The 26,972-nt window shown below is 47.8% G+C and overlaps 1 protein-coding gene across 3 annotated transcripts; it reads left to right on the forward strand.

Annotated features, from left to right (window-relative positions):
• The first annotated feature begins 23,352 nt into the window (after nt 1-23,352).
• LOC146371280 (uncharacterized) lies at nt 23,353-26,603 on the forward strand. 3 transcript variants are annotated; one of them, XM_084908909.1, is made up of 7 exons: nt 23,353-23,570; nt 24,323-24,998; nt 25,084-25,155; nt 25,249-25,526; nt 25,813-25,881; nt 25,985-26,062; nt 26,233-26,603. In XM_084908909.1, the coding sequence occupies exons 2-4, from the start codon at nt 24,323-24,325 to the stop codon at nt 25,341-25,343; spliced, it is 843 nt and encodes a 280-aa protein (XP_084765035.1). In that variant the 5' UTR covers nt 23,353-23,570; the 3' UTR covers nt 25,344-25,526; nt 25,813-25,881; nt 25,985-26,062; nt 26,233-26,603. The 3 variants fall into 3 exon arrangements, with proteins under 3 accessions (XP_084765035.1, XP_084765032.1, XP_084765034.1); XM_084908906.1 differs by having other exon boundaries at nt 25,249-25,881; XM_084908908.1 differs by lacking the exon at nt 23,353-23,570 and having other exon boundaries at nt 23,870-24,998; nt 25,249-25,881.
• Nucleotides 26,604-26,972: the final 369 nt, after the last annotated feature.

The following is a 26,972-nucleotide window of genomic DNA, read 5'->3' on the forward strand; positions in this document are numbered from 1 at the left end:
CGCGTGATGATAGACGCGTAATGATGGAGGCGTGGTGACGGACACATGGTGATGGACGCACAATGATGGACGCATGGTGATGGATGCGTGATGATGTGACGCATGATGATGGAGGCGTGGTGATAGACGTGTGATGATGGAGGCGTGGTGACGGACACGTGCTGATGGACGCGTGATGATAGACGCGTAATGATGGAGGCGTGGTGACGGACACATGGTGATGGACGCACAATGATGGAGGCACAATGATGGACGCATGGTGGTGGACGCGTGATGATGGACGCGTGATGATAGACGTGTAATGGTGGAGGCGTGGTGACGGACACATGGTGATGGACGCAGAATGATGGCCGCATGGTGATGGACGCGTGATGATGGACGCGTGATGATAGACGCACAATGATGGAGGCGTGGTGACGGACACGTGGTGACGGACACATGGTGATGGACGCACAATGATGGAGGCATGGTGATGGACGCTTGATGACGGACACATGGTGATGGACGCACAATGATGGACACGTGATGATGGACGCGTAATGACGGACACATGGTGATGGACGCAGAATGATGGACGCATGGTGATGGACGCGTGATGATAGACGCATAATGATGGAGGCGTGGTGACGGACACATGGTGATGGACGCACAATGATGGAGGCATGATGATGGACGCGTGATGACGGACACATGGTGATGGACGCACAATGATGGACGCGTGATGATGGACGCGTGATGACGGACACATGGTGATGGACGCACAATGATGGAGGCATGATGATGGACGCGTGATGACGGACACATGGTGATGGACGCACAATGATGGACGCATGGTGATGGACGCGTGATGACGGACACATGGTGATGGACGCACAATGATGGACGCGTGATGATGGACGCGTGATGATAGACGCGTAATGATGAAGGCGTGGTGACGGACACATGGTGATGGACGCACAATGATGGAGGCACAATAATGGACGCATGGTGATGGACGCGTGATGATAGACGCGTAATGATGGAGGCGTGGTGACGGACACATGGTGATGGACGCACAATGATGGACGCATGGTGATGGACGCGTGATGATGGACACACGGTGATGGACGCATGGTGATGGACGCGTGATGATGGACACACGGTGATGGACGCGTGAAGACGGACGCACAATGATGGACGCACGATGATGGACGCGTGATGAAAGATGCGTAATGATGGACGCGTGGCGACGGACACACGGTGATGGACACAGAATGATGTGACGCATGATGATGGACGTGTGATGATGGACCCGTGATGATAGATGCGTGATGATAGATGCGTAATGATGGAGGCGTGGTGACGGACACACGGTGATGGACGCAGAATGATGTGACGCACAATGATGTGACGCGTGATGATGGACGCGTGATGATGGAGGCGTAGTGATAGACGCGTAATTATGGAGGCGTGGTGACGGACACATGGTGATGGACACACAATGATGGACGCATGGTGATGGACGCGTGATGATGCACGCAGAATGATGTGACGCATGATGATGGAGGCGTGGTGATAGACGTGTGATGATGGACGCGTGATGACAGACACATGGTGATGGACGCAGAATGATGTGACGCATGATGATGGAGGCGTGGTGATAGACGCGTAATGATGGAGGCGTGGTGACGGACACATGGTGATGGACGCACAATGATGGACGCACAATGATGGACGCATGGTGATGGACCCGTGATGATGGACGCGTGATGATAGATGCGTAATGATGGAGGCGTGGTGACGGACACATGGTGATGGACGCACAATGATGGAGGCACAATTATGGACGGATGGTGATGGACGCGTGATGATGGACGCGTGATGATAGACGCGTAATGATGGAGGCGTGGTGACGGACACATGGTGATGGACGCACAATGATGGACGCATGGTGATGGACGCATGATGATGTACGCAGAATGATGTGACGCATGATGATGGAGGCGTGGTGATAGACGTGTGATGATGGACGCGTGATGACAGACACATGGTGATGGACGCAGAATGATGTGACGCATGATGATGGAGGCGTGGTGATAGACGTGTGATGATGGACGCGTGATGACAGACACATGGTGATGGACGCAGAATGATGTGACGCATGATGATGGAGGCGTGGTGATAGACGCGTAATGATGGAGGCGTGGTGACGGACACATGGTGATGGACGCACAATGATGGACGCACAATGATGGACGCATGGTGATGGACCCGTGATGATGGACGCGTGATGATAGATGCGTAATGATGGAGGCGTGGTGACGGACACATGGTGATGGACGCACAATGATGGAGGCACAATTATGGACGGATGGTGATGGACGCGTGATGATGGACGCGTGATGATAGACGCGTAATGATGGAGGCGTGGTGACGGACACATGGTGATGGACGCACAATGATGGACGCATGGTGATGGACGCATGATGATGTACGCAGAATGATGTGACGCATGATGATGGAGGCGTGGTGATAGACGTGTGATGATGGACGCGTGATGACAGACACATGGTGATGGACGCAGAATGATGTGACGCATGATGATGGAGGCGTGGTGATAGACATGTGATGATGGAGGCGTGGTGACGGACACGTGGTAATGGACGCGTGATGATAGACGGGTAATGATGGAGGCGTGGTGACGGACACATGGTGATGGACGAACAATGATGGACGCATGGTGATGGACGCATGGTGATGGACGCATGGTGATGGACGCATGGTGATGGACGCGTGATGACGGACACATGGTAATGGACGCACAATGATTGACGCGTGATGATGGAGGCGTGGTGACGGACACATGGTGATGGACGCACAATGATGGACGCGTAATGACGGAGGCGTGGTGACAGACACATGGTGATGGACGCACAATGATTGACGCGTAATGATGGAGGCGTGGTGACGGACACATGGTGATGGACGCACAATGATGGACGCACGGTGATGGACCCGTGATGATGGACACACGGTGATGGACGCGTGAAGACGGACGCACAATGATGGACGCACGATGATGGACGCGTGATGAAAGATGCGTAATGATGGACGCGTGGCGACGGACACACGGTGATGGACACAGAATGATGTGACGCATGATGATGGAGGCGTGGTGATAGACGTGTGATGATGGAGGCGTGGTGACGGACACGTGGTGATGGACGCGTTATGATAGACGCGTAATGATGGAGGCGTGGTGACGGACACATGGTGATGGACGCACAATGATGGACGCATGGTGATGGACGCGTGATGATGTACGCAGAATGATGTGACGCATGATGATGGAGGCGTGGTGATAGACGTGTGATGATGGACGCGTGATGACAGACACATGGTGATGGACGCAGAATGATGTGACGCATGATGATGGAGGCGTGGTGATAGACGAGTGATGATGGAGGCGTGGTGACGGACACGTGGTGATGGACGCGTGATGATAGACGCGTAATGATGGAGGCGTGGTGACGGACACATGGTGATGGACGCACAATGATGGACGCATGGTGATGGACGCGTGATGACGGACACATGGTGATGGACGCACAATGATTGACGCGTGATGATGGAGGCGTGATGATGGACGCGTGATGATAGACGCGTAATGATGGAGGCGTGGTGACGGACACATGGTGATGGACGCACAATGATGGAGGCACAATGATGGACGCATGGTGATGGACGCGTGATGATACACGCGTAATGATGGAAGCGTGGTGACGGACACATGGTGATGGACGCATGGTGATGGACGCGTGATGACGGACACATGGTGATGGACGCACAATGATGGACGCGTGATGACGGACACACGGTGATGGACGCACAATGATGGACGCATGGTGATGGACGCGTGATGATGTACGCACAATGATGGACGCATGGTGATGGACGCGTGATGATGTACGCAGAATGATGTGACGCATGATGATGGAGGCGTGGTGACGGACACGTGGTGATGGACGCGTGATGATAGACGCGTAATGATGGAGGCGTGGTGACGGACACATGGTGATGGACGCACAATGATGGACGCATGGTGATGGACGCATGGTGATGGACGCGTGATGACGGACACATGGTGATGGACGCACAATGATTGACGCGTGATGATGGAGGCGTGATGGTGGACGCGTGATGATAGACGCGTAATGATGGAGGCGTGGTGACGGACACATGGTGATGGACGCACAATGATGGAGGCACAATGATGGACGCATGGTGATGGACGCGTGATGACTGACGCGTGATGATACACGCGTAATGATGGAAGCGTGGTGACGGACACATGGTGATGGACGCATGGTGATGGACGCGTGATGACGGACACATGGTGATGGACGCACAATGATGGACGCGTGATGACGGACACACGGTGATGGACGCAGAATGATGGACGCACGATGATGGACGCGTGATGATAGATGCGTAATGATGGACGCGTGGTGACGGACACACGGTGATGGACACAGAATGATGTGACGCATGATGATGGACCCGTGGTGATGGACCCGTGATGATGGTCCCGTGATGATAGATGCGTGATGATAGATACGTAATGATGGAGGCGTGGTGACGGACACATGGTGATGGACGCACAATGATGGACGCGTGATGGACGCATGGTGATAGACGTGTGATGATGGAGGCGTGGTGACGGACACATGGTGATGGACGCACAATGATGGAGGCACAATTATGGACGCGTGATGATGGACACGTGGTGATGGACGCGTGATGATAGACGCGTAATGATGGAGGCGTGGTGACGGACACATGGTGATGGACGCACAATGATGGAGGCACAATTATGGACGCGTGATGATGGACGCATGATGATGGACCCGTGGTGATGGACGCACAATGATGGACGCACAATGATGTGACGCGTGATGATGGAGGCGTGGTGATAGACGCGTAATGATGGAGGCGTGGTGACGGACACATGGTGATGGACGCACAATGATGGACGCATGGTGATGGACCCGTGATGATGGACGCGTGATGATAGATGCGTAATGATGGAGGCGTGGTGACGGACACATGGTGATGGACGCACAATGATGGACGCACGGTGATGGACCCGTGATGATGGACACACGGTGATGGACGCGTGAAGACGGACGCACAATGATGGACGCACGATGATGGACGCGTGATGAAAGATGCGTAATGATGGACGCGTGGCGACGGACACACGGTGATGGACACAGAATGATGTGACGCATGATGATGGAGGCGTGGTGATAGACGTGTGATGATGGAGGCGTGGTGACGGACACGTGGTGATGGACGCGTTATGATAGACGCGTAATGATGGAGGCGTGGTGACGGACACATGGTGATGGACGCACAATGATGGACGCATGGTGATGGACGCGTGATGATGTACGCAGAATGATGTGACGCATGATGATGGAGGCGTGGTGATAGACGTGTGATGATGGACGCGTGATGACAGACACATGGTGATGGACGCAGAATGATGTGACGCATGATGATGGAGGCGTGGTGATAGACGAGTGATGATGGAGGCGTGGTGACGGACACGTGGTGATGGACGCGTGATGATAGACGCGTAATGATGGAGGCGTGGTGACGGACACATGGTGATGGACGCACAATGATGGACGCATGGTGATGGACGCGTGATGACGGACACATGGTGATGGACGCACAATGATTGACGCGTGATGATGGAGGCGTGATGATGGACGCGTGATGATAGACGCGTAATGATGGAGGCGTGGTGACGGACACATGGTGATGGACGCACAATGATGGAGGCACAATGATGGACGCATGGTGATGGACGCGTGATGATACACGCGTAATGATGGAAGCGTGGTGACGGACACATGGTGATGGACGCATGGTGATGGACGCGTGATGACGGACACATGGTGATGGACGCACAATGATGGACGCGTGATGACGGACACACGGTGATGGACGCACAATGATGGACGCATGGTGATGGACGCGTGATGATGTACGCAGAATGATGTGACGCATGATGATGGAGGCGTGGTGATAGACGTGTGATGATGGACGCGTGATGACAGACACATGGTGATGGACGCAGAATGATGTGACGCATGATGATGGAGGCGTGGTGACGGACACGTGGTGATGGACGCGTGATGATAGACGCGTAATGATGGAGGCGTGGTGACGGACACATGGTGATGGACGCACAATGATGGACGCATGGTGATGGACGCATGGTGATGGACGCGTGATGACGGACACATGGTGATGGACGCACAATGATTGACGCGTGATGATGGAGGCGTGATGGTGGACGCGTGATGATAGACGCGTAATGATGGAGGCGTGGTGACGGACACATGGTGATGGACGCACAATGATGGAGGCACAATGATGGACGCATGGTGATGGACGCGTGATGACTGACGCGTGATGATACACGCGTAATGATGGAAGCGTGGTGACGGACACATGGTGATGGACGCATGGTGATGGACGCGTGATGACGGACACATGGTGATGGACGCACAATGATGGACGCGTGATGACGGACACACGGTGATGGACGCAGAATGATGGACGCACGATGATGGACGCGTGATGATAGATGCGTAATGATGGACGCGTGGTGACGGACACACGGTGATGGACACAGAATGATGTGACGCATGATGATGGACCCGTGGTGATGGACCCGTGATGATGGTCCCGTGATGATAGATGCGTGATGATAGATACGTAATGATGGAGGCGTGGTGACGGACACATGGTGATGGACGCACAATGATGGACGCGTGATGGACGCATGGTGATAGACGTGTGATGATGGAGGCGTGGTGACGGACACATGGTGATGGACGCACAATGATGGAGGCACAATTATGGACGCGTGATGATGGACACGTGGTGATGGACGCGTGATGATAGACGCGTAATGATGGAGGCGTGGTGACGGACACATGGTGATGGACGCACAATGATGGAGGCACAATTATGGACGCGTGATGATGGACGCATGATGATGGACCCGTGGTGATGGACGCACAATGATGGACGCACAATGATGTGACGCGTGATGATGGAGGCGTGGTGATAGACGCGTAATGATGGAGGCGTGGTGACGGACACATGGTGATGGACGCACAATGATGGACGCATGGTGATGGACCCGTGATGATGGACGCGTGATGATAGATGCGTAATGATGGAGGCGTGGTGACGGACAAATGGTGATGGACGCACAATGATGGAGGCACAATGATGGACGCATGGTGATGGACCCGTGATGATGGACACGTGATGATGGACGCGTGATGATAGACGCGTAATGATGGAGGCGTGGTGACGGACACATGGTGATGGACGCACAATGATGGACGCATGGTGATGGATGCGTGATGATGTGACGCATGATGATGGAGGCGTGGTGATAGACGTGTGATGATGGAGGCGTGGTGACGGACACGTGGTGATGGACGCGTGATGATAGACGCGTAATGATGGAGGCGTGGTGACGGACACATGGTGATGGACGCACAATGATGGAGGCACAATGATGGACGCATGGTGGTGGACGCGTGATGATGGACGCGTGATGATAGACGTGTAATGATGGAGGCGTGGTGACGGACACATGGTGATGGACGCAGAATGATGGCCGCATGGTGATGGACGCGTGATGATGGACGCGTGATGATAGACGCACAATGATGGAGGCGTGGTGACGGACACGTGGTGACGGACACGTGGTGACGGACACATGGTGATGGACGCACAATGATGGAGGCATGGTGATGGACGCTTGATGACGGACACATGGTGATGGACGCACAATGATGGACGCGTGATGATGGACGCGTAATGACGGACACATGGTGATGGACGCAGAATGATGGACGCATGGTGATGGACGCGTGATGATAGACGCGTAATGATGGAGGCGTGGTGACGGACACATGGTGATGGACGCACAATGATGGAGGCATGATGATGGACGCGTGATGACGGACACATGGTGATGGACGCACAATGATGGACGCGTGATGATGGACGCGTGATGACGGACACATGGTGATGGACGCACAATGATGGAGGCATGATGATGGACGCGTGATGACGGACACATGGTGATGGACGCACAATGATGGACGCATGGTGATGGACGCGTGATGACGGACACATGGTGATGGACGCACAATGATGGACGCGTGATGATGGACGCGTGATGATAGACGCGTAATGATGGAGGCGTGGTGACGGACACATGGTGATGGACGCACAATGATGGAGGCACAATAATGGACGCATGGTGATGGACGCGTGATGATGGACGCGTGATGATAGACGCGTAATGATGGAGGCGTGGTGACGGACACATGGTGATGGACGCACAATGATGGACACACGGTGATGGACGCGTGATGATGGACACACGGTGATGGACGCGTGAAGACGGACGCACAATGATGGACGCACGATGATGGACGCGTGATGATAGATGCGTAATGATGGACGCGTGGCGACGGACACACGGTGATGGACACAGAATGATGTGACGCATGATGATGGACGTGTGATGATGGACCCGTGATGATAGATGCGTGATGATAGATGCGTAATGATGGAGGCGTGGTGACGGACACACGGTGATGGACGCAGAATGATGTGACGCACAATGATGTGACGCGTGATGATGGACGCGTGATGATGGAGGCGTAGTGATAGACGCGTAATGATGGAGGCGTGGTGACGGACACATGGTGATGGACACACAATGATGGACGCATGGTGATGGACGCGTGATGATGCACGCAGAATGATGTGACGCATGATGATGGAGGCGTGGTGATAGACGTGTGATGATGGACGCGTGATGACAGACACATGGTGATGGACGCAGAATGATGTGACGCATGATGATGGAGGCGTGGTGATAGACGCGTAATGATGGAGGCGTGGTGACGGACACATGGTGATGGACGCACAATGATGGACGCACAATGATGGACGCATGGTGGTGGACCCGTGATGATGGACGCGTGATGATAGATGCGTAATGATGGAGGCGTGGTGACGGACACATGGTGATGGACACACAATGATGGAGGCACAATTATGGACGGATGGTGATGGACGCGTGATGATGGACGCGTGATGATAGACGCGTAATGATGGAGGCGTGGTGACGGACACATGGTGATGGACGCACAATGATGGACGCATGGTGATGGACGCATGATGATGTACGCAGAATGATGTGACGCATGATGATGGAGGCGTGGTGATAGACGTGTGATGATGGACGCGTGATGACAGACACATGGTGATGGACGCAGAATGATGTGACGCATGATGATGGAGGCGTGGTGATAGACGTGTGATGATGGAGGCGTGGTGACGGACACGTGGTAATGGACGCGTGATGATAGACGCGTAATGATGGAGGCGTGGTGACGGACACATGGTGATGGACGAACAATGATGGACGCATGGTGATGGACGCATGGTGATGGACGCATGGTGATGGACGCGTGATGACGGACACATGGTGATGGACGCACAATGATTGACGCGTGATGATGGAGGCGTGGTGACGGATACATGGTGATGGACGCACAATGATGGACGCGTAATGACGGAGGCGTGGTGACAGACACATGGTGATGGACGCACAATGATTGACGCGTAATGATGGAGGCGTGGTGACGGACACATGGTGATGGACGCACAATGATGGACGCATGGTGATGGACCCGTGATGATGGACACGTGATGATGGACGCGTCATGATAGACGCGTAATGATGGAGGCGTGGTGACGGACACATGGTGATGGACGGATGGTGATGGACCCGTGATGATGGACACGTGATGATGGACGCGTGATGATAGACGCGTAATGATGGAGGCGTAATGATGGAGGCGTGGTGATAGAGGTGTGATGATTGACGCGTGATGACAGACACATGGTGATGGACGCAGAATGATGTGACGCATGATGATGGAGGCGTGGTGATAGACGTGTGATGATGGAGGCGTGGTGACGGACACGTGGTGATGGACGCGTGATGATAGACGCGTAATGATGGAGGCGTGGTGACGGACACATGGTGATGGACGCACAATGATGGAGGCACAATGATGGACGCGTGATGATAGACGCGTAATGATGGAGGCGTGGTGACGGACACATGGTGATGGACGCACAATGATGTGACGCATGATGATGGAGGCGTGGTGATAGACGTGTGATGATGGAGGCGTGGTGACGGACACGTGGTGATGGACGCGTGATGATAGACGCGTAATGATGGAGGCGTGGTGACGGACACATGGTGATGGACGCACAATGATGGAGGCACAATGATGGACGCGTGATGATAGACGCGTAATGATGGAGGCGTGGTGACGGACACATGGTGATGGACGCAGAATGATGTGACGCATGATGATGGAGGCGTGGTGATAGACGTGTGATGATTGACGCGTGATGACAGACACATGGTGATGGACGCAGAATGATGTGACGCATGATGATGGAGGCGTGGTAATAGACGTGTGATGATGGAGGCGTGGTGACGGACACGTGGTGATGGACGCATAATGATGGAGGCACAATCATGGACGCGTGATGATGGACGCGTGATGATGGACGCGTGATGATTTACGCGTGATGATGGACGCGTGATGATAGACGCGTAATGATGGAGGCGTGGTGACGGACACATGGTGATGGACGCACAATGATGGACGCATGGTGATGGACGCGTGATGATGTACGCAGAATGATGTGACGCATGATGATGGAGGCGTGGTGATAGACGTGTGATGATGGACGCGTGATGACAGACACATGGTGATGGACGCAGAATGATGTGACGCATGATGATGGAGGCGTGGTGATAGACGAGTGATGATGGAGGCGTGGTGACGGACACGTGGTGATGGACGCGTGATGATGGACGCATGGTGATGGACGCGTGATGACGGACACATGGTGATGGACGCACAATGATTGACGCGTGATGATGGAGGCGTGGTGACGGACACATGGTGATGGACGCACAATGATGGACGCGTAATGATGGAGGCGTGGTGACGGACACATGGTGATGGACGCACAATGATGGACGCCTAATGATGGAGGTGTGGTGACAGACACATGGTGATGGACGCACAATGATTGACGCGTAATGATGGAGGCGTGGTGACGGACACATGGTGATGGACGCACAATGATGGACGCGTAATGATGGAGGCGTGGTGACAGACACATGGTGATGGACGCACAATGATTGACGCGTAATGATGGAGGCGTGGTGACGGACACATAGTGATGGACGCACAATGATGGAAGCATGGTGATGGACGCGTAATGATGGAGGCGTGGTGACGGACACATGGTGATGGACGCACAATGATGGACGCATGGTGATGGACACGTAATGATGGAGGCGTGGTGACGGACACATGGTGATGGACGCACAATGATGGACGCATGGTTATGGACGCGTAATGATGGAGGCGTGGTGACGGACACATGGTGATGGACGCACAATGATGGACGCGTAATGATGGAGGCGTGGTGACGGACACATGGTGATGGACGCAGAATGATGTGACGCATGATGATGGAGGCGTGGTGATAGACGTGTGATGATTGACGCGTGATGACAGACACATGGTGATGGACGCAGAATGATGTGACGCATGATGATGGAGGCGTGGTGATAGACGTGTGATGATGGAGGCGTGGTGACGGACACGTGGTGATGGACGCACAATGATGGAGGCACAATCATGGACGCGTGATGATGGACGCGTGATGATGGACGCGTGATGATTTACGCGTGATGATGGACGCGTGATGATAGACGCGTGATGATAGACGCGTAATGATGGAGGCGTGGTGACGGACACATGGTGATGGACGCACAATGATGGACGCATGGTGATGGACGCGTGATGATGTACGCAGAATGATGTGACGCATGATGATGGAGGCGTGGTGATAGACGTGTGATGATGGACGCGTGATGACAGACACATGGTGATGGACGCAGAATGATGTGACGCATGATGATGGAGGCGTGGTGATAGACGTGTGATGATGGAGGCTTGGTGACGGACACGTGGTGATGGACGCGTGATGATAGACGCGTAATGATGGAGGCGTGGTGACGGACACATGGTGATGGACGCACAATGATGGACGCATGGTGATGGACGCGTGATGACGGACACATGGTGATGGACGCGTGATTACGGACACATGGTGATGGACGCACAATGATTGACGCGTGATGATGGAGGCGTGGTGACGGACACATGGTGATGGACGCACAATGATGGACGCGTAATGATGGAGGCGTGGTGACGGACACATGGTGATGGACGCACAATGATGGACGCTTAATGATGGAGGTGTGGTGACAGACACATGGTGATGGACGCACAATGATTGACGCGTAATGATGGAGGCGTGGTGACGGACACATGGTGATGGACGCACAATGATGGACGCATGGTGATGGACGCGTAATGATGGAGGCGTGGTGACGGACACATGGTGATGGACGCACAATGATGGACGCATGGTGATGGACGCGTAATGATGGAGGCGTGGTGACGGACACATGGTGATGGACGCACAATGATGGACGCATTGTGATGGACGCGTAATGATGGAGGCGTGGTGACGGACACATGGTGATGGATGCACAATGATGGACGCATGGTGATGGACGCGTGATGACGGACACATGGTGATGGACGCACAATGATTGACGCGTGATGATGGAGGCGTGGTGACGGACACATGGTGATGGACGCACAATGATGGACGCGTAATGATGGAGGCGTGGTGACAGACACATGGTGATGGACGCACAATGATGGACGCCTAATGATGGAGGTGTGGTGACAGACACATGGTGATGGACGCACAATGATTGACGCGTAATGATGGAGGCGTGGTGACGGACACATGGTGATGGACGCACAATGATGGACGCGTAATGATGGAGGCGTGGTGACAGACACATGGTGATGGACGCACAATGATTGACGCGTAATGATGGAGGCGTGGTGACGGACACATAGTGATGGACGCACAATGATGGAAGCATGGTGATGGACGCGTAATGATGGAGGCGTGGTGACGGACACATGGTGATGGACGCACAATGATGGACGCATGGTGATGGACACGTAATGATGGAGGCGTGGTGACGGACACATGGTGATGGACGCACAATGATGGACGCATGGTGATGGACGCGTAATGATGGAGGCGTGGTGACGGACACATGGTGATGGACGCACAATGATGGACGCATGGTGATGGACGCGTAATGATGGAGGCGTGGTGACGGACACATGGTGATGGACGCACAATGATGGACGCGTAATGATGGAGGCGTGGTGACGGACACATGGTGATGGACGCACAATGATGGACGCGTAATGATGGAGGCGTGGTGACAGACACATGGTGATGGACGCACAATGATTGACGCGTAATGATGGAGGCGTGGTGACGGACACATGGTGATGGACGCACAATAATGGACGCATGGTGATGGACGCGTAATGACGGACACATGGTGATGGACGCAGAATGATGGACGCATGGTGATGGACGCGTGATGATGGACGCGTGATGTTAGACGCGTAATGATGGAGGCGTGGTGACGGACACATGGTGATGGACGCACAATGATGGACGCGTGATGACGGACACATGGTGATGGACACAGAATGATGGACACATGGTGATGGACGCGTGATGATGGACGCGTGATGATAGACGCGTAATGATGGAGGCGTGGTGACGGACACATGGTGATGGACGCACAATGATGTGACGCATGATGATGGAGGCGTGGTGATAGACGTGTGATGATGGAGGCGTGGTGACGGACACGTGGTGACGGACATGTTCTTCTGTCGCTGTCTGAAAATGTCTCGTTGGCGACACATTGGCTTTGTGCTTACCCAACACAGCGACCTAGTGTGAAATGTTCCACATTCAGCTTTCTGACTTTGTAGTTTTGTTGATTTGACTCAATGGCACATTCACAAAGACAAAACAGACGAAATCTCTGTACGACTCAACAAGGAATGATCGTGTTTGAAACATCAAACATTTAAAAATTTTACCATCACATTTTTTGTTTTCATTTTTTCTTATAACAATATATAAAAAATAACAATGTTTCTTTTTCTTTTTTCTTTGATGCACATGTTTTTCTCTGTTATAAACAGCTGACAGCTGTTTGTACAAAATAGTATACCAAAGCAACGGGAATACGTAGCCGTAGCAACAACAGTCCAGGATATCGTACATGCATAGAAAAACTGCAGAGAGTGTGATTTGGTTCATTACTACATTATCACAGTTGAAAAAGCAGCAGAAGCTTTGATTATGTAGTTATTTCACCCCAAAGAGAAGAATATGAATGGCTGTACAGACTCAGGCCATGAGGCCACATGGTTCCCTGGTGGCTGTAAATGACAGTGTTTACATTTATTACTTTTTTAAATATTAAAAAATATTCAAAGTTGCTTTATGAAGCTACACAGTTTATTAAACTTAGATGAGACGTTGAGCATGAGCAAACCAAAGACTGGTTCGATTGTGATCTGTCTTTGGATCAGTTCCTTTCAAATTGTGAGAAAGGTTATAATGGATTGCATTTATATAGCGCTTTTCTAGGCACCCAAAGCGCTTTACAGTTCCACTATTCATTCACTCTCACATTCACACAATGGTGCAGGCAAACCACAGTTGTAGCCACAGCTGCCCTGGGGCAGACTGACAGAAGTGAGGCTGCCATATCGCGCCATCGGCTCCTCTGGCCAACACCAGTAGGCGGTAGGTGAAGTGTCTTGCCCAAGGACACAAAAAAGGTTAGAGTGCACATTTTCAGTGGCTGTTCAGTTTAATACCAGAATGAGTTTTACTAATAAGTACTCTTATAGTTACTTTTGGGACTGCATCACATAGCACTTCTATTCTTACTGCCCAGTTAAAGCCTTTAAAATTGGACAGTCTCTGTTTTCAGGCTAATTTGTGTCTCCTGTTCTTGCATGTACTACCAGTGGTTTGCACCTTGTTATAAACATTCTGTATTAACATTAATGAAGGCATCTCTTGACTGGAGTTTGTTATACTACATGATCATTTGGTTCTTTGGTTTCCATCCATGGTCTTTTTTCCCCAGCTAGTGAATACGCTCGTTCTTTTATACAGAACAAACACAAAGCTTTCAGCCTCCTTTACCCTTTATTATTATGCTTTATCCTTTACCTGCAATATCTCTTTGGACTTTATATTAACAGGTCCAGTGAAAAGCTACCAAATGCGATTTCAACACTTGAAATCAAGTCCATATCTTTAACTGACTTCACCTAGCCATGAAACTGTTTATATGTCAATATGGTACCTTTGTCCCTGACTGTACTGTACTGTTTTACATCCGGCAGATCTAGAAGAAAAATTCATGTTCTGTATGAATTTATAACAATATTGTAACACAGTAACAGTTGGGACGCTGTTTAAACTATAAATAACAAAATGCAATTATTTGAAAGCCTTGTAAATCCATATTTTATTCACAGACATTTTATGATTTAATGAAAACTAGTAGCTCATTTTGAATTTGATGGCAGCAAATTCAAAAGTTGGTACGAGGGCAACAAAACAACTTGCTGTGGGTCAGTAACATGACTGGGTTAAAAAAAGGGCATCTTAGTTTCTCAGCAGTGAAGCTGAGCAGAGGTTTAAAGGTTTAAAAAACATACTGCAGAACAATGTCAGAATAACGTTCCTCAGCACAGAATTGCAAATACTTTGAATATCATCTGTTGTACATATCAATTCTTTTTGTGTCCTCCAGACTACAGAAGAGTCGGACCATCCAGCCTGTTTTTTGCACACAGTCCAAAAGTCTGCATCTCTGATAGCATGTGGTTGCATCAGTGCAGTGGAATTGGCACCTACACATGTAGAAAGGCTCCATCAACAGTGAAAGGTACGTTATATGTTCCCATACAGACAGCATCTTTTTCAGCAAATGCCTTACACGTGTCGACAAGACAAACTGCCCACAGCATGACTTCATAGAAGAGTCCAGAGCCAACCTTTCACCAACTGAAAAGATTTGGCGCATCCACGAAAAGATGACAAATATGACCCAGGATCGTTGAAAAGCTAGAATTCTATATCAGTCAAGAACGGGCAATCTTCCTCTCTTAAAAGTCCAGCACCTGGTCTCCTCACTTCCCAGACTTTTATGACATTTATGACGTGCTGTTAAAAGAAGACGGGATGTGAAAGTGGTAAAGATGGCCCTGTCCAAATTTTATTAAGATTTATTGTTGCCGTCAAATTCAAAACGACCTGATCTTTTTCTTAAAGTGGCAGACCTTCTCAGTTTAAACTTTTAATATCTGATATTGTGAGGAAAATATGAGATTTGCAGATCGTTGTATTCAGTTTTTACTGTGATTTTACTTAAATATGATGCCTTTATACAATGAAAAAAGAACATGTTGGGTTTACTTAATTCAATAGTGGACATTGGTTGCACACAAATGTTTTGCTTTGGCAGAAACTTAAATCCACACAACTTATTCATATTCAATAAACCTGTGCATTTTGTGGTGATAACATGGGCCATAACCCAGAAGTGATAAGGTAAGAGGCAGGGTACACCCGGACAGCTCGCCAGTCTATCATATAGAGACAAACAACCATTTGCACTCACATTCACACTTATGGGTAATTTAGATTCACCAACTAACCTAACTCTAGTAACTGCATGACTTAACTGTGGGAGGAAACCAGAATACTCAGAGAAAACCCAGTGCAAACTAGCCGGACTGTGAATTTGAACCCACAACTCTTGTTGTGAAGCAACAGCACTAACCACCACGCCACCGAGCTGTCAATCCAGGCTGTACAAAAGTAGGAAAGCTATGCTTAAAGGCTTGATGCAGAATTGTCTGTACATCTTTGTCCTTGACAGGTTAAACCACAATAAATAGCAATAGCGTACACGTGGTGTGTGTGTGTAGTAGGGCTGCCACAAACGATTATTTTGATAGTCGACTAGTCACCGATTATTTTTGCGATTAGTCGACTAATCAGATCATCATCCATTGGACGTAAAACGTACAGCTTATTGCACCAGCAGCATCTGCTCTTATATAACTATCATTAGCTTACAGCTTTAAGTGTTTAAGGTATGTGCTAACTAAAAATAAAGACAAGATGATAGTTTATTAAATTTTAATGAAATTTGCAGATTGTTTCGGTGAAGTTTAATAAACTCCTTGCTATCTAAAATATAACAGGACACCGGAGTAAATTCTCGAGCATCTCACACTTCTGATAATCAGCTGTCTGCTTGATGTTTATTCAGCTGTGTAAAAACTATAACTTTAATCTCAGCCAAACCGATTTACTCAGGAATAAATAAAATACTAAAAAAAGCCAAACAATAAAATTTTTAAGTTATCTAAGTGACTCATATATCATGTTTAACCTGAGTAGCGAAAGACGGCGGTGGGTTTGAAAACGATTTGCCGGGAGTCCGGTGTTCTCACGGCTCTAGTGACCTTGCCCCCAGCTAGCTATCGAGCTAGTGGGTAACAGACGTCTCCGAAAACGTCGGAGCGCTTTTGAAAATATGTGGTGTCTTGATAAACTGAGCAGATATTTGAGGTTTACACAGCTACATTCTCGCCTGAAAATATGTTAAACGTTTATTTTGTGACCCAGAAAGAATAATAAGAGTAATATTAAAACTAACTAGCTGCCGCCATTGTTGGAAACTGAGCTGGGCTGCGCTATGAATTCTGGGACACAGCTTCTTCTTCTTCGGGGTTTAACGGCAGCTGGCATCCTTGTACATGCAGTGCTGCCATCTTCTGTTTCAGTCCGTTATTACACTCTTAAATCCTACTACTTATTCCTGCGTCTTTTGGGATCTTACAAAGCTTCAAACGACGTGTCGACTATTAAATCAGTCGTTGACGATTTTGATAGTCGACGTAATCGTGACTAGTCGACTAATCGTGGCAGCCCTAGTGTGTAGCTGTCTTCCTCTTATAAGCCCAGTGGTTTTCCTGCAGTTTGAAATCTCGCGTAATCTTGTGAATTTTGTGAGCCAGGCAACTAACCACTCTTACTAGACCAGGGGTCGGCAACCTGCATGCGGCTCTTTAGCCCTTGTACTGCGGCTCCGCTGGTTTGGGAAAATAAATTAGAAGTATTTAGCTGAAGTGTGTTTTATTTATATTAGTTCTTTTTTAACTTGTAGTTCTAAATTGGAAGATTATTGTGATATTGAAATATAAAAATAAAATTATATTCTATTATTTTTTCATCACTCAAAATAAGCGTCACACTCGCGGAAGCCGGTGTACCCGCCAAAACGGCGTGCATTTACCGAGACTTTCAACCCCAGGTAGGCCAATTATGGATCTTGGGATCCACATTATGTCAGCAGCTCCACCGTGAACTATGTTAAAACAAACGCCGCTCACGCCTCACAGACGACAGCTTACAGTCCTGTAAAGATGAAAGTGACTTCGTACAGCCCCGATCTGCAGACGCTGTGCGCAGAGGTTCAGGAGCAGAAGTCCCGTTGTAAACATATCACGGCAGACCCGACGATGTTTGCATGAACACGCTTTTCAGCATCTCTTTATTGACCACTTTTCACACACGGTTGCTGTGCGCACACAGCCGGCTGTAGCTTTGCAGCTCACAGCCCGACACACACCAACAACAGCAGAGAGAGCACAGACGTAAAGGCGGCGAGGCGTGATTGCGGGTGCCGCTCAGATGAGTCCGCCTCCCATGCAGCGGCGCTGCAGACCACGCCCCGCCACACACATTAACCAGGTAAAATACATATTTAGGCAGAATTTTGCAAATATCTATTTTTCATTTTTCAGCAGCATCGAGCTTTTTTCCAATTATTTTTTAAAAGTCAGGTCAAGGCTCCAAAAGCCCAAAGGCGATATGAGGGTGGCTCACAACAGGTTTTGTTTGCTGGATCATTTTAGTTCAGCTTTCCTTTTGTTATAGTTCTTTAAGAGTTCAAAATGTGTTAATTACATAAATAAAATGTTATTTTCTCTGTAGCACTTCATGGATTCCATAAGCAACACACCTTAGTTGTTCACACAAAGCATAAAGGTGAAAAACAATATATGCAGTGTTATCTTCATTTTAGATGTCACAAAGTATTTGTGGCTCCCAGAGTTTTCTTTTGCGTGGAAACTGGCTCCAAATGGCTCTTTGGGTCTTAAAGGTTGTGACCCCTGCACTAGACTGTATCATGTCATCTCAACAAAAACTAATTACATTGCTGAATTTCATGCAGAGCCTATGTGATTTAATTATGTTCACCATAGAAACATGAAATCATTTTGTTCACATTACAAGTTAGACTTTTGTAAATGTAACAACCACCCAATTTCCTTTTTTGAGTGTAGAAAAAGATGTCTTTGATTTAATTTGAGATGTGTCAAACTGGGGCCTATTGAGCAAACACAACAATGCAAAGTGAACATTTTTTGTACTACATCTCTTCATCCAGAGGAGGGCAGCATGACTCTGTGTAACGAAGCAGTCCAGAGACTGTTTTCATTTGCAAGCAGAAAGCCAGCTGACAGCTGTGGATCAGGCTCACAGACTCAGTCCAGTACCTGTATTTCCAATGTCAACAGTGATAATCCCTCATTTGCCATTTAAAAACGATTTTGTTGGCCCAATAGGATTAAAAAGATTTCTTTTTTCTTAATCTTTTGTAACATTTGCATAAGCTCTCAAGCACCAGAGTTTTGTTCTCAACACGGTTTATTGAGGAGGTACAGGAAAGAGGGCACAGGAAAATCCCGAGGAGAGTCAAATGGCCTGTATTTGTATAGCGCTTTACTCGTCCCTAAGGACCCCAAAGCGCTTTACACATCCAGTCATCCACCCATTCACACACCCATTCACACACTGGTGATGGCTGCTACATGTAGCCACAGCCACCCTGGGGCGCACTGACAGAGGCGAGGCTGCCGGACACTGGCGCCACCGGGCCCTCTGACCACCACCAATCAACTCACTCCCCCGCTCCCCAACAACAACAAGAGCCCCCTCCCCTTCCCGCACACACTCGATGTCTTTTCCTGCAACCCAAACACGTCTCTTAAAGAAGCAGTAACAGTGCAGAGACAGTGAACCTGTCAAAGTAAAATAACCTCAACAATCGTTACAATACTTATAAAAATCATCATTATTATTATCAAGAAATACTTTAGGAGCAAAAGTCATCCATCCTGATTTTTTGTATGAAAACTTTAAAGAATATACACAACCGGTCAAAACTTTCAGAACTGCCCAATTCTCCAAGTTATATTTTCCAATGAATAGTTTGAAATGGTACAAATGTGGTGAACTAGAAGAGGTTAAAAAAGGGTAAGGTTACCCAAAACTGTAAAATAATGTACATTTCAGAATTATACAAAAATGCCTTATCAGGGAACACAATGTTGGTTACCAGTTTAAAGCTGTTCTGCAGTAATGGGGGCGGATGAAAGCTGCTGCTACTAACTCCTACAGCTGTTCCAACCCCCTCTGCAGTGATGGACACACTGTAGTTAGCAGCTTGCGTGATAAGCGGCTCACAGGACAACAGCTTCAAGCACAGATTAATGGTGGCCGTAGTAAGTGGAGGAGGGAGTGTGATGGTCTGGGGCTGTTTTCAGTGACTTGTACAGAGTGAGAGGCTCCCTGAGCCAAAATGGCCGCATTCTGCAGCGCCATGCAGGACCCTCTGGTATGCACCTAGTCTGTCAGGGCTTCATCCTACAGCAGGATAATGACACCAAAAAGAGATCCAAGCTGTGCCACAACTACCTCAGGAAAAAGAACAAGATGGTGAGCTTGCAAACATGAAGTCCAGCACAGCCTCCAGACTGAAACCCCATCGAGCTGGTTTGAACTGGACAGAAGAGCGAAAGCAAAGCAGCCTACAAGGTCCACATTTATGGGAACTTCTGCTACAGATGTGGGAGAAGATTTGATGTCTATTGTAGAAAGCCATCAAAAAGAGATTTCATGTTTATATGGGGCCTTGCCTGTTCCTGTTAAAATTTACAAAAAACAGTTTACATTTTTTTAAACAACAATATGAGAGGAAGCAATCTCAGTATAAGCCAGTTCATTGTATAATAAAGCAACCGCAGACAACAGTCAGAAAGTCTGTACATGCTGAAAACTGCAAGGACAGAGATGTGACATATAAACAGGTTATCACAGTTCACAGTGCAACAGATTAGTGCAGAATACGGATATTTGACACATTCATTATTAGCACACGGCTGGCTCCACATGATCAAGTTGAAAACAGGTTGTTTCTGTCATATCTGGTGAGATGTGTTAATGCAGACCTTCCCAAAGTGTGGGGCCCGTGTCCTGGGGGGGCGCGGTATGAAAAGGGGGGGGGAACAAAATGCTTGGACACTGCTAGCACTGGGCGCCTACAGAAAGGCAAAGCAGGAGATGAAGCATCGCTGAATATGTTTCCAAACCAACTTCATTCTAAGCCAAAGACTAGAAAATATAGTGAAGCAAATCTGCCCTTTGGCACAGAACAGTTTTCTTGTAAAACAAAGGGGGGCCCAGCAAAAAAAGTTTGGGAACCACTGTGTTAATGTCTGAATATCTGTGACCAGTGGCGGTCCTAGCCTGTTTGGTGCCCCGAGCGAACACTCCCTCTGGCGCCCTCCACACACACACACACACACACACACACACACACACACAAAACATATTAAGGATTGTACATCAACATAAAACTGTTGTACACACACACACACACATGAAGAGAGAGAGAGTGTGCATTGTATGCAAACAGCTACCAAACAGCCATCATAATCCATCATACAATGAGAACAGGACAAATCAACAACTGACAATGACTAATTAATATTAACATCTGTAACATAATGTACTGTTTGGAGTTTAGTCTGTTACTGTTACTATTTTTACCATTTCTTCTTGCAGCAACTGTAACGCACATAATTTCCTTAGGGATTAATAAAGTATTCTGATTCTGATTGTTTCAGGATGACCTGCCATCATCCAATCACACATCTGCTTACCTGCATCTGTTGCTCGTTTCTCCTCCTCTTCTTTCCTCTTTTTTCTAAACTGAGCACCTGATGGCTTTGAACTTTTCTTGTCCATCTTCCACTGGTTTTAATTTCGCACTCCAGTATGAACACAAATCCCCCAACCCGAGGATCACCACAACATAACCTAACACACCTACACCTTAGTTCACAGATTCACTTTGTCTAATGTGCATTTCTGGGATTTCACACAACCCAGGATTCAAATCATGAATACATAATGGGCTCAGATTTACATCATTATGAATGAAATGTGCTCTGTTTGGAAGCAGCCGCCCCCCTCCCCTTTCGACGGGTTGTGTGTGAGACTTTAAATCATCAAACTGTAAATCATAAATTTTAAATTGTTATTGATCCCTTTATCCCTGGTCCCCGGCCTCGCTGGGGCGGTGGGGAAGCTGTGGCGGGGGCGTGGTTTGCTGGCCTGCTGCAGAGGAGGGGTGACACAGTGAACTCTCTGGGTGGCACGGAGGCGGGGAGGCAACAGGTGTACGGGACAGTGTTAATGAGGGAGACGTCTTTTTGTGTGCCCACAGTGAGATGGAGCAGATGATGCTGGGAGGGAGTGGCTGCGTCGGAGGCGGGTGCCAAAAAACCGCAGATTATTTCCAAAATAAAAAGACACTAAGCATAACCCGTGTGTGTGGGTCCCGGAGATGGGCAGTAACGCGTTACTTGTAAGACGTTACTGTAATCCGATTACTTTTTTCAAGTAACGAGTAAAGTAAGGGATTACTATTGCAAAAAAGGTAATTATATTACTGTTACTTTCCCGTAGGAACGCTGCGTTACTGCGTTACTAAAACCGTGATTTTTTTTTTTTTGCAAGAATGTCTCATGACAGTGACGTAAGCAAGTGCAACGTTGGTGACAACAGCTGTGTGCAGATCAACAATGGATCATATATCGAGTGCGGAGAGAGTATGAGCGTGCAGCGTTTAAAGCCTGGAAGTACTGACCTTACTTTGAGTTTGATTCCATAAAAAGTGACAAAAACATTAGTGTCCGTTGTGCGTGGGAAGAAAACTTCTTTTTACAGCGGAAAAAACCCCTAAACTTCCAAGCAAGCACCGAGTAGCTATGACGTAATGGGAAACTCACAGGCGCGGGAGCCTGGGATTGTTTAGCTAAACGGCCTAAACCGTTTCCCATTCATTCTCTATGGTAGTGCTAAACCACTACGGATGTAATATATTTTTGGCCACTACGGTCTTCCGGCGCTGTTGCGAGTTTGAGATGCGGCAATTTTTAAAAATCTCCACTTTTACATTTCGGGAGACAAAACCAGTAACGCACCGCTCGCAACACATCTCAACGATCCTCGTTCATTGATCAAAGGTAAGAAACGTCGCTTGGAATAAGAGTAAACCAACAGAATATATTTACAGGTGTATATTACAGGTAATAGGCGTGTTGCGATTGCATTTACGAAGCCTCCATCGCTCAGTTAAAGACGGTGGGAGTTTATCCGCTGTTGTAAAGTGGCACGGTAAAAAATGAATGAACGTGATCCTTAAATAAATTGCGTGTTCCATTGACGTGTTTTACTGTTAAATAAACTTGGTAGGTTTCTGACTGCTGTGACACTGACATTACTATAATGTGGTACAATTAAATAATCGATAAATGGCTTGTTATGAGATGACATGCTAAATGACTTAACCTGCATTTTTTAAAAATTTGTATTGCATTCATGTTGTAATGGTCAGTAATCTCATCTATACGACAGTCTTGATATCTCACTAACATGAGCAATGCCCACTAGTGTAAGAATAAATACGATAGCTTAAATAGATATGTCGATAATCTGCCTGCAGTTCTTATGTACCATGACTACTAAGCAGTTGGCACAAATTTTGCATTCAACCATGAAAGGCTTTTATTTACAGACGGAACAGTTTGTATTGCCTGGAGAAAAAACACTTATATCGCAAATGTTTATTCAGATTTTGTCTCTTTATTGTTCTCCTGCATCCTGCTGTCTAAACCCAGCCACAATGTGCAGCAAGATTATAACCTGGAATGTCTTTGTTTCTGTTTGGAATCAATTTTGTTTAATATAATTGTTTATTTTTTCACTGCATGTCAAGATGCACAAGAAAGTTGCGCCATATCCAGGGAAAATCTCTGTGGTGTTCCGCAAGGGGCCACTTGGATACCTTCTCCAGGACCCGTCAAAAGAAGCTCGGCGGATTAAAAATGACCCCAAACTGCAGGACAAGTCTGCACCTGTGAGGGAGGACGTTGTACGTCAGAATGCTCTGACTGTCGTCTATCAGAGAGGAGGGGATGTGTCTGACATGAAGGAAGTGCAGGGAGAGTACATCCTGCAGTTTGGAAAGTATAAAGGGAAATCTTTCCGGTGGCTTCTGGAGAATGATGTCGGGTACACCATGTACCTGATCAAAGATCTCCAGAAGGAAGAGGCTGCAGGGACCTCTGTGGAAGAAGGGCATGGCAAGGAGAGCTTGCATTCATTTGTACAGTATGCCCTCAGCTTTATAGAGATAAAGACTCTTCTGAACTACGAGACCAGCAGAGTGAGTGTTGCTGCAGAAGCCTCTGAGGATGATCAGCTGGTTGGCTTTGGCTCACGAGCCAAGAGCACCTGGAAGGAGATTTGGGACGGCAGAGGTGACGGCTATGCAGACTTTATTATGAGGAAGAGCTGCAGTCAAGGAACACGGATGCATAAGTTGCAGCAGTACCTGCGGAAGAAGCAGCAGTCTGCGTCTGCTTCCAAAAATGCTCCAACTAAACCCCTGGGTAAATTGTTTTAATAATATTTAATAACGTTGTTGATGTGGAATAAGTTCAGTATATATTTATCTAATTGTTGCCTGCATCATAGGGATGGATGAGGATAAAGACCTGGAGGACGCAATGCTGAGCATCTCACCTGTAAAACTACAAATGCAGAGCTGTAAGTACTGCGCTATTACTACATGTCAGAAGTGATAATGGCTAAGTCTGTTTCTATCTCATATGCCTCTGTCCTCTGTCTCTGCACAACTAGTCACTGTGCCAGCAGCAGCAGGGTCCACACCCAGAGGATCTTCAGGAGCAAACACAGGTTTTCAAATGAAAGGTTTCAGAACTGGAGTACAATAGTTTTACATGAATTGCTCTCCAAAGCTGAGCCTGAACTTGAACTTTTATATATTGTCTTGTTCTTGTTTTTGTGTGTTCTGGCGATGTTCCTCTAATAGTATAGTTGTATGCTGGCATTATGCTAACTGTCCTAAGGACTATGAATTGATACCTACCATCATGAATTGATACCAACCACAAAGGGTGAGTATGTGTTCTTGTTCTCTATGAATGTGTTAAAAACAAATTAAGTAGCAGTAGTTACTAACACCTGAATGCATGTTGTTCACTGACTTATACCGCTCCTCCTGCTTCAATGAGAAGAGGTTAAAATGATTTGGTATGGCATTTCTGTTGCATATAAATATATTACATTTGTTTTGCAATGAGAAACAGGAGAAGTAAGAGTATAGATGTGTGAGTTCCTACTAACAGCAACACTCACATACAGTGTAAATTATGAAGTTGCTGACAAGTTTTCCTGTTGTAGTTCCATCTGCTGCACTGTCCATACCACCGTCCAGTACAACTGCTGAACCTCAGGCATCATCAGCCGAGGGTACAAAACAACTATAATGTTTTTCACATAATTAAATGTTCTGTTTATTGGGTCTAGAGTAAAAAAATGTTTCCATTACTCTTTTCTATTACTATACCTGTAGGTGCAGCCTCAAGTGTGAAGAGGAAGTCACCTGTGCCCCTCCCACAGGAGCTGGCATTTCTACTAAAGGAGACCACAGGTCAGTCAAACAGAAAGGCCTGAGTCAAATCCTGGTCCCTCTCTATTTTCATTTACAGTTGATGTTCAGTTAAACATCTGGTTAATGCATAGATCATCAATGATAGCATATTATTCACGCTCACGTTACGTTTTGTCATCTTGCTCATAATTTGCACAAATGAATTACAGAATGACTGCATTCAGAAAAAGAGGAAAAGGCCAGAAACCCAACAAACAGGCTGCCTCTGCAAGTTCTGCCATATGGACCTGAAACAGGGCCCAAATAGCCCACATGTTCACACAGGCTTTCCTGGAGTGGCAGGGAAATATATCTACTGCCCTTCAAAAGTGCACTCTCTGCACAGGGACAAGGGCATGGCCAAGGAGATGACCTGGAAGGAGTTTCAGGAGTCTCCCTTCTACGAGGCAGAGAGACAAAGATGGGTGGAAGAAAAAAGGAAATAGGGGAGAAACTGTTGATATTGTACATAATATAGTTTAGTTCTAGTTTTGTAATGTTTATTTTGTTTATATAAATAAAAACTGATTGTAAATATAAAAATGTAAATAAATTGTGTTCTGTAAAAATATCAGTACAGCTCTCTTCTTTATAACCTCTTAGAGTTCACCTGTATGTTTATATACCTGTGTGTGCTCACCATCAGGTAATCAGTTTTAAAAAGCGCTGAGTGCTGCCCTGAAAGCCTACATATTATTGCTAAATCACTTCATGTAATAATAACAAGCCATCCGTTCTCTAGTGGGGTCTCACAGCTTTTATCTTTATAATCTTTCTGGTTGATTTGTAATATTAGAAACATGACTGCTGTCTTTTATCTGTGTGACTGTACAGCCTGTTTCAGACATGACAACCAGACAGTGTCTGAAGTTATCTTTAATACATGCAACACAGCTGGAGATAGTCCAGA

Source organism: Perissodus microlepis, chromosome 16 (assembly GCF_051167445.1).
Source record: "Perissodus microlepis isolate ML-2025 ecotype Zambia chromosome 16, ASM5116744v1, whole genome shotgun sequence".
Classification (NCBI taxonomy): domain Eukaryota; kingdom Metazoa; phylum Chordata; class Actinopteri; order Cichliformes; family Cichlidae; genus Perissodus; species Perissodus microlepis.

Excerpts from the sequence above, each read along its gene's own strand:
- LOC146371280 (XM_084908906.1), top strand. The coding sequence starts at position 24,323 with ATGCACAAGAAAGTTGCGCCATATCCAGGGAAAATCTCTGTGGTGTTC. Across the intron at positions 24,999-25,083 it reads TGCTCCAACTAAACCCCTGG|GGATGGATGAGGATAAAGAC; the intron begins GTAAATTGTTTT and ends CCTGCATCATAG. Across the intron at positions 25,156-25,248 it reads AAAACTACAAATGCAGAGCT|TCACTGTGCCAGCAGCAGCA; the intron begins GTAAGTACTGCG and ends CTGCACAACTAG.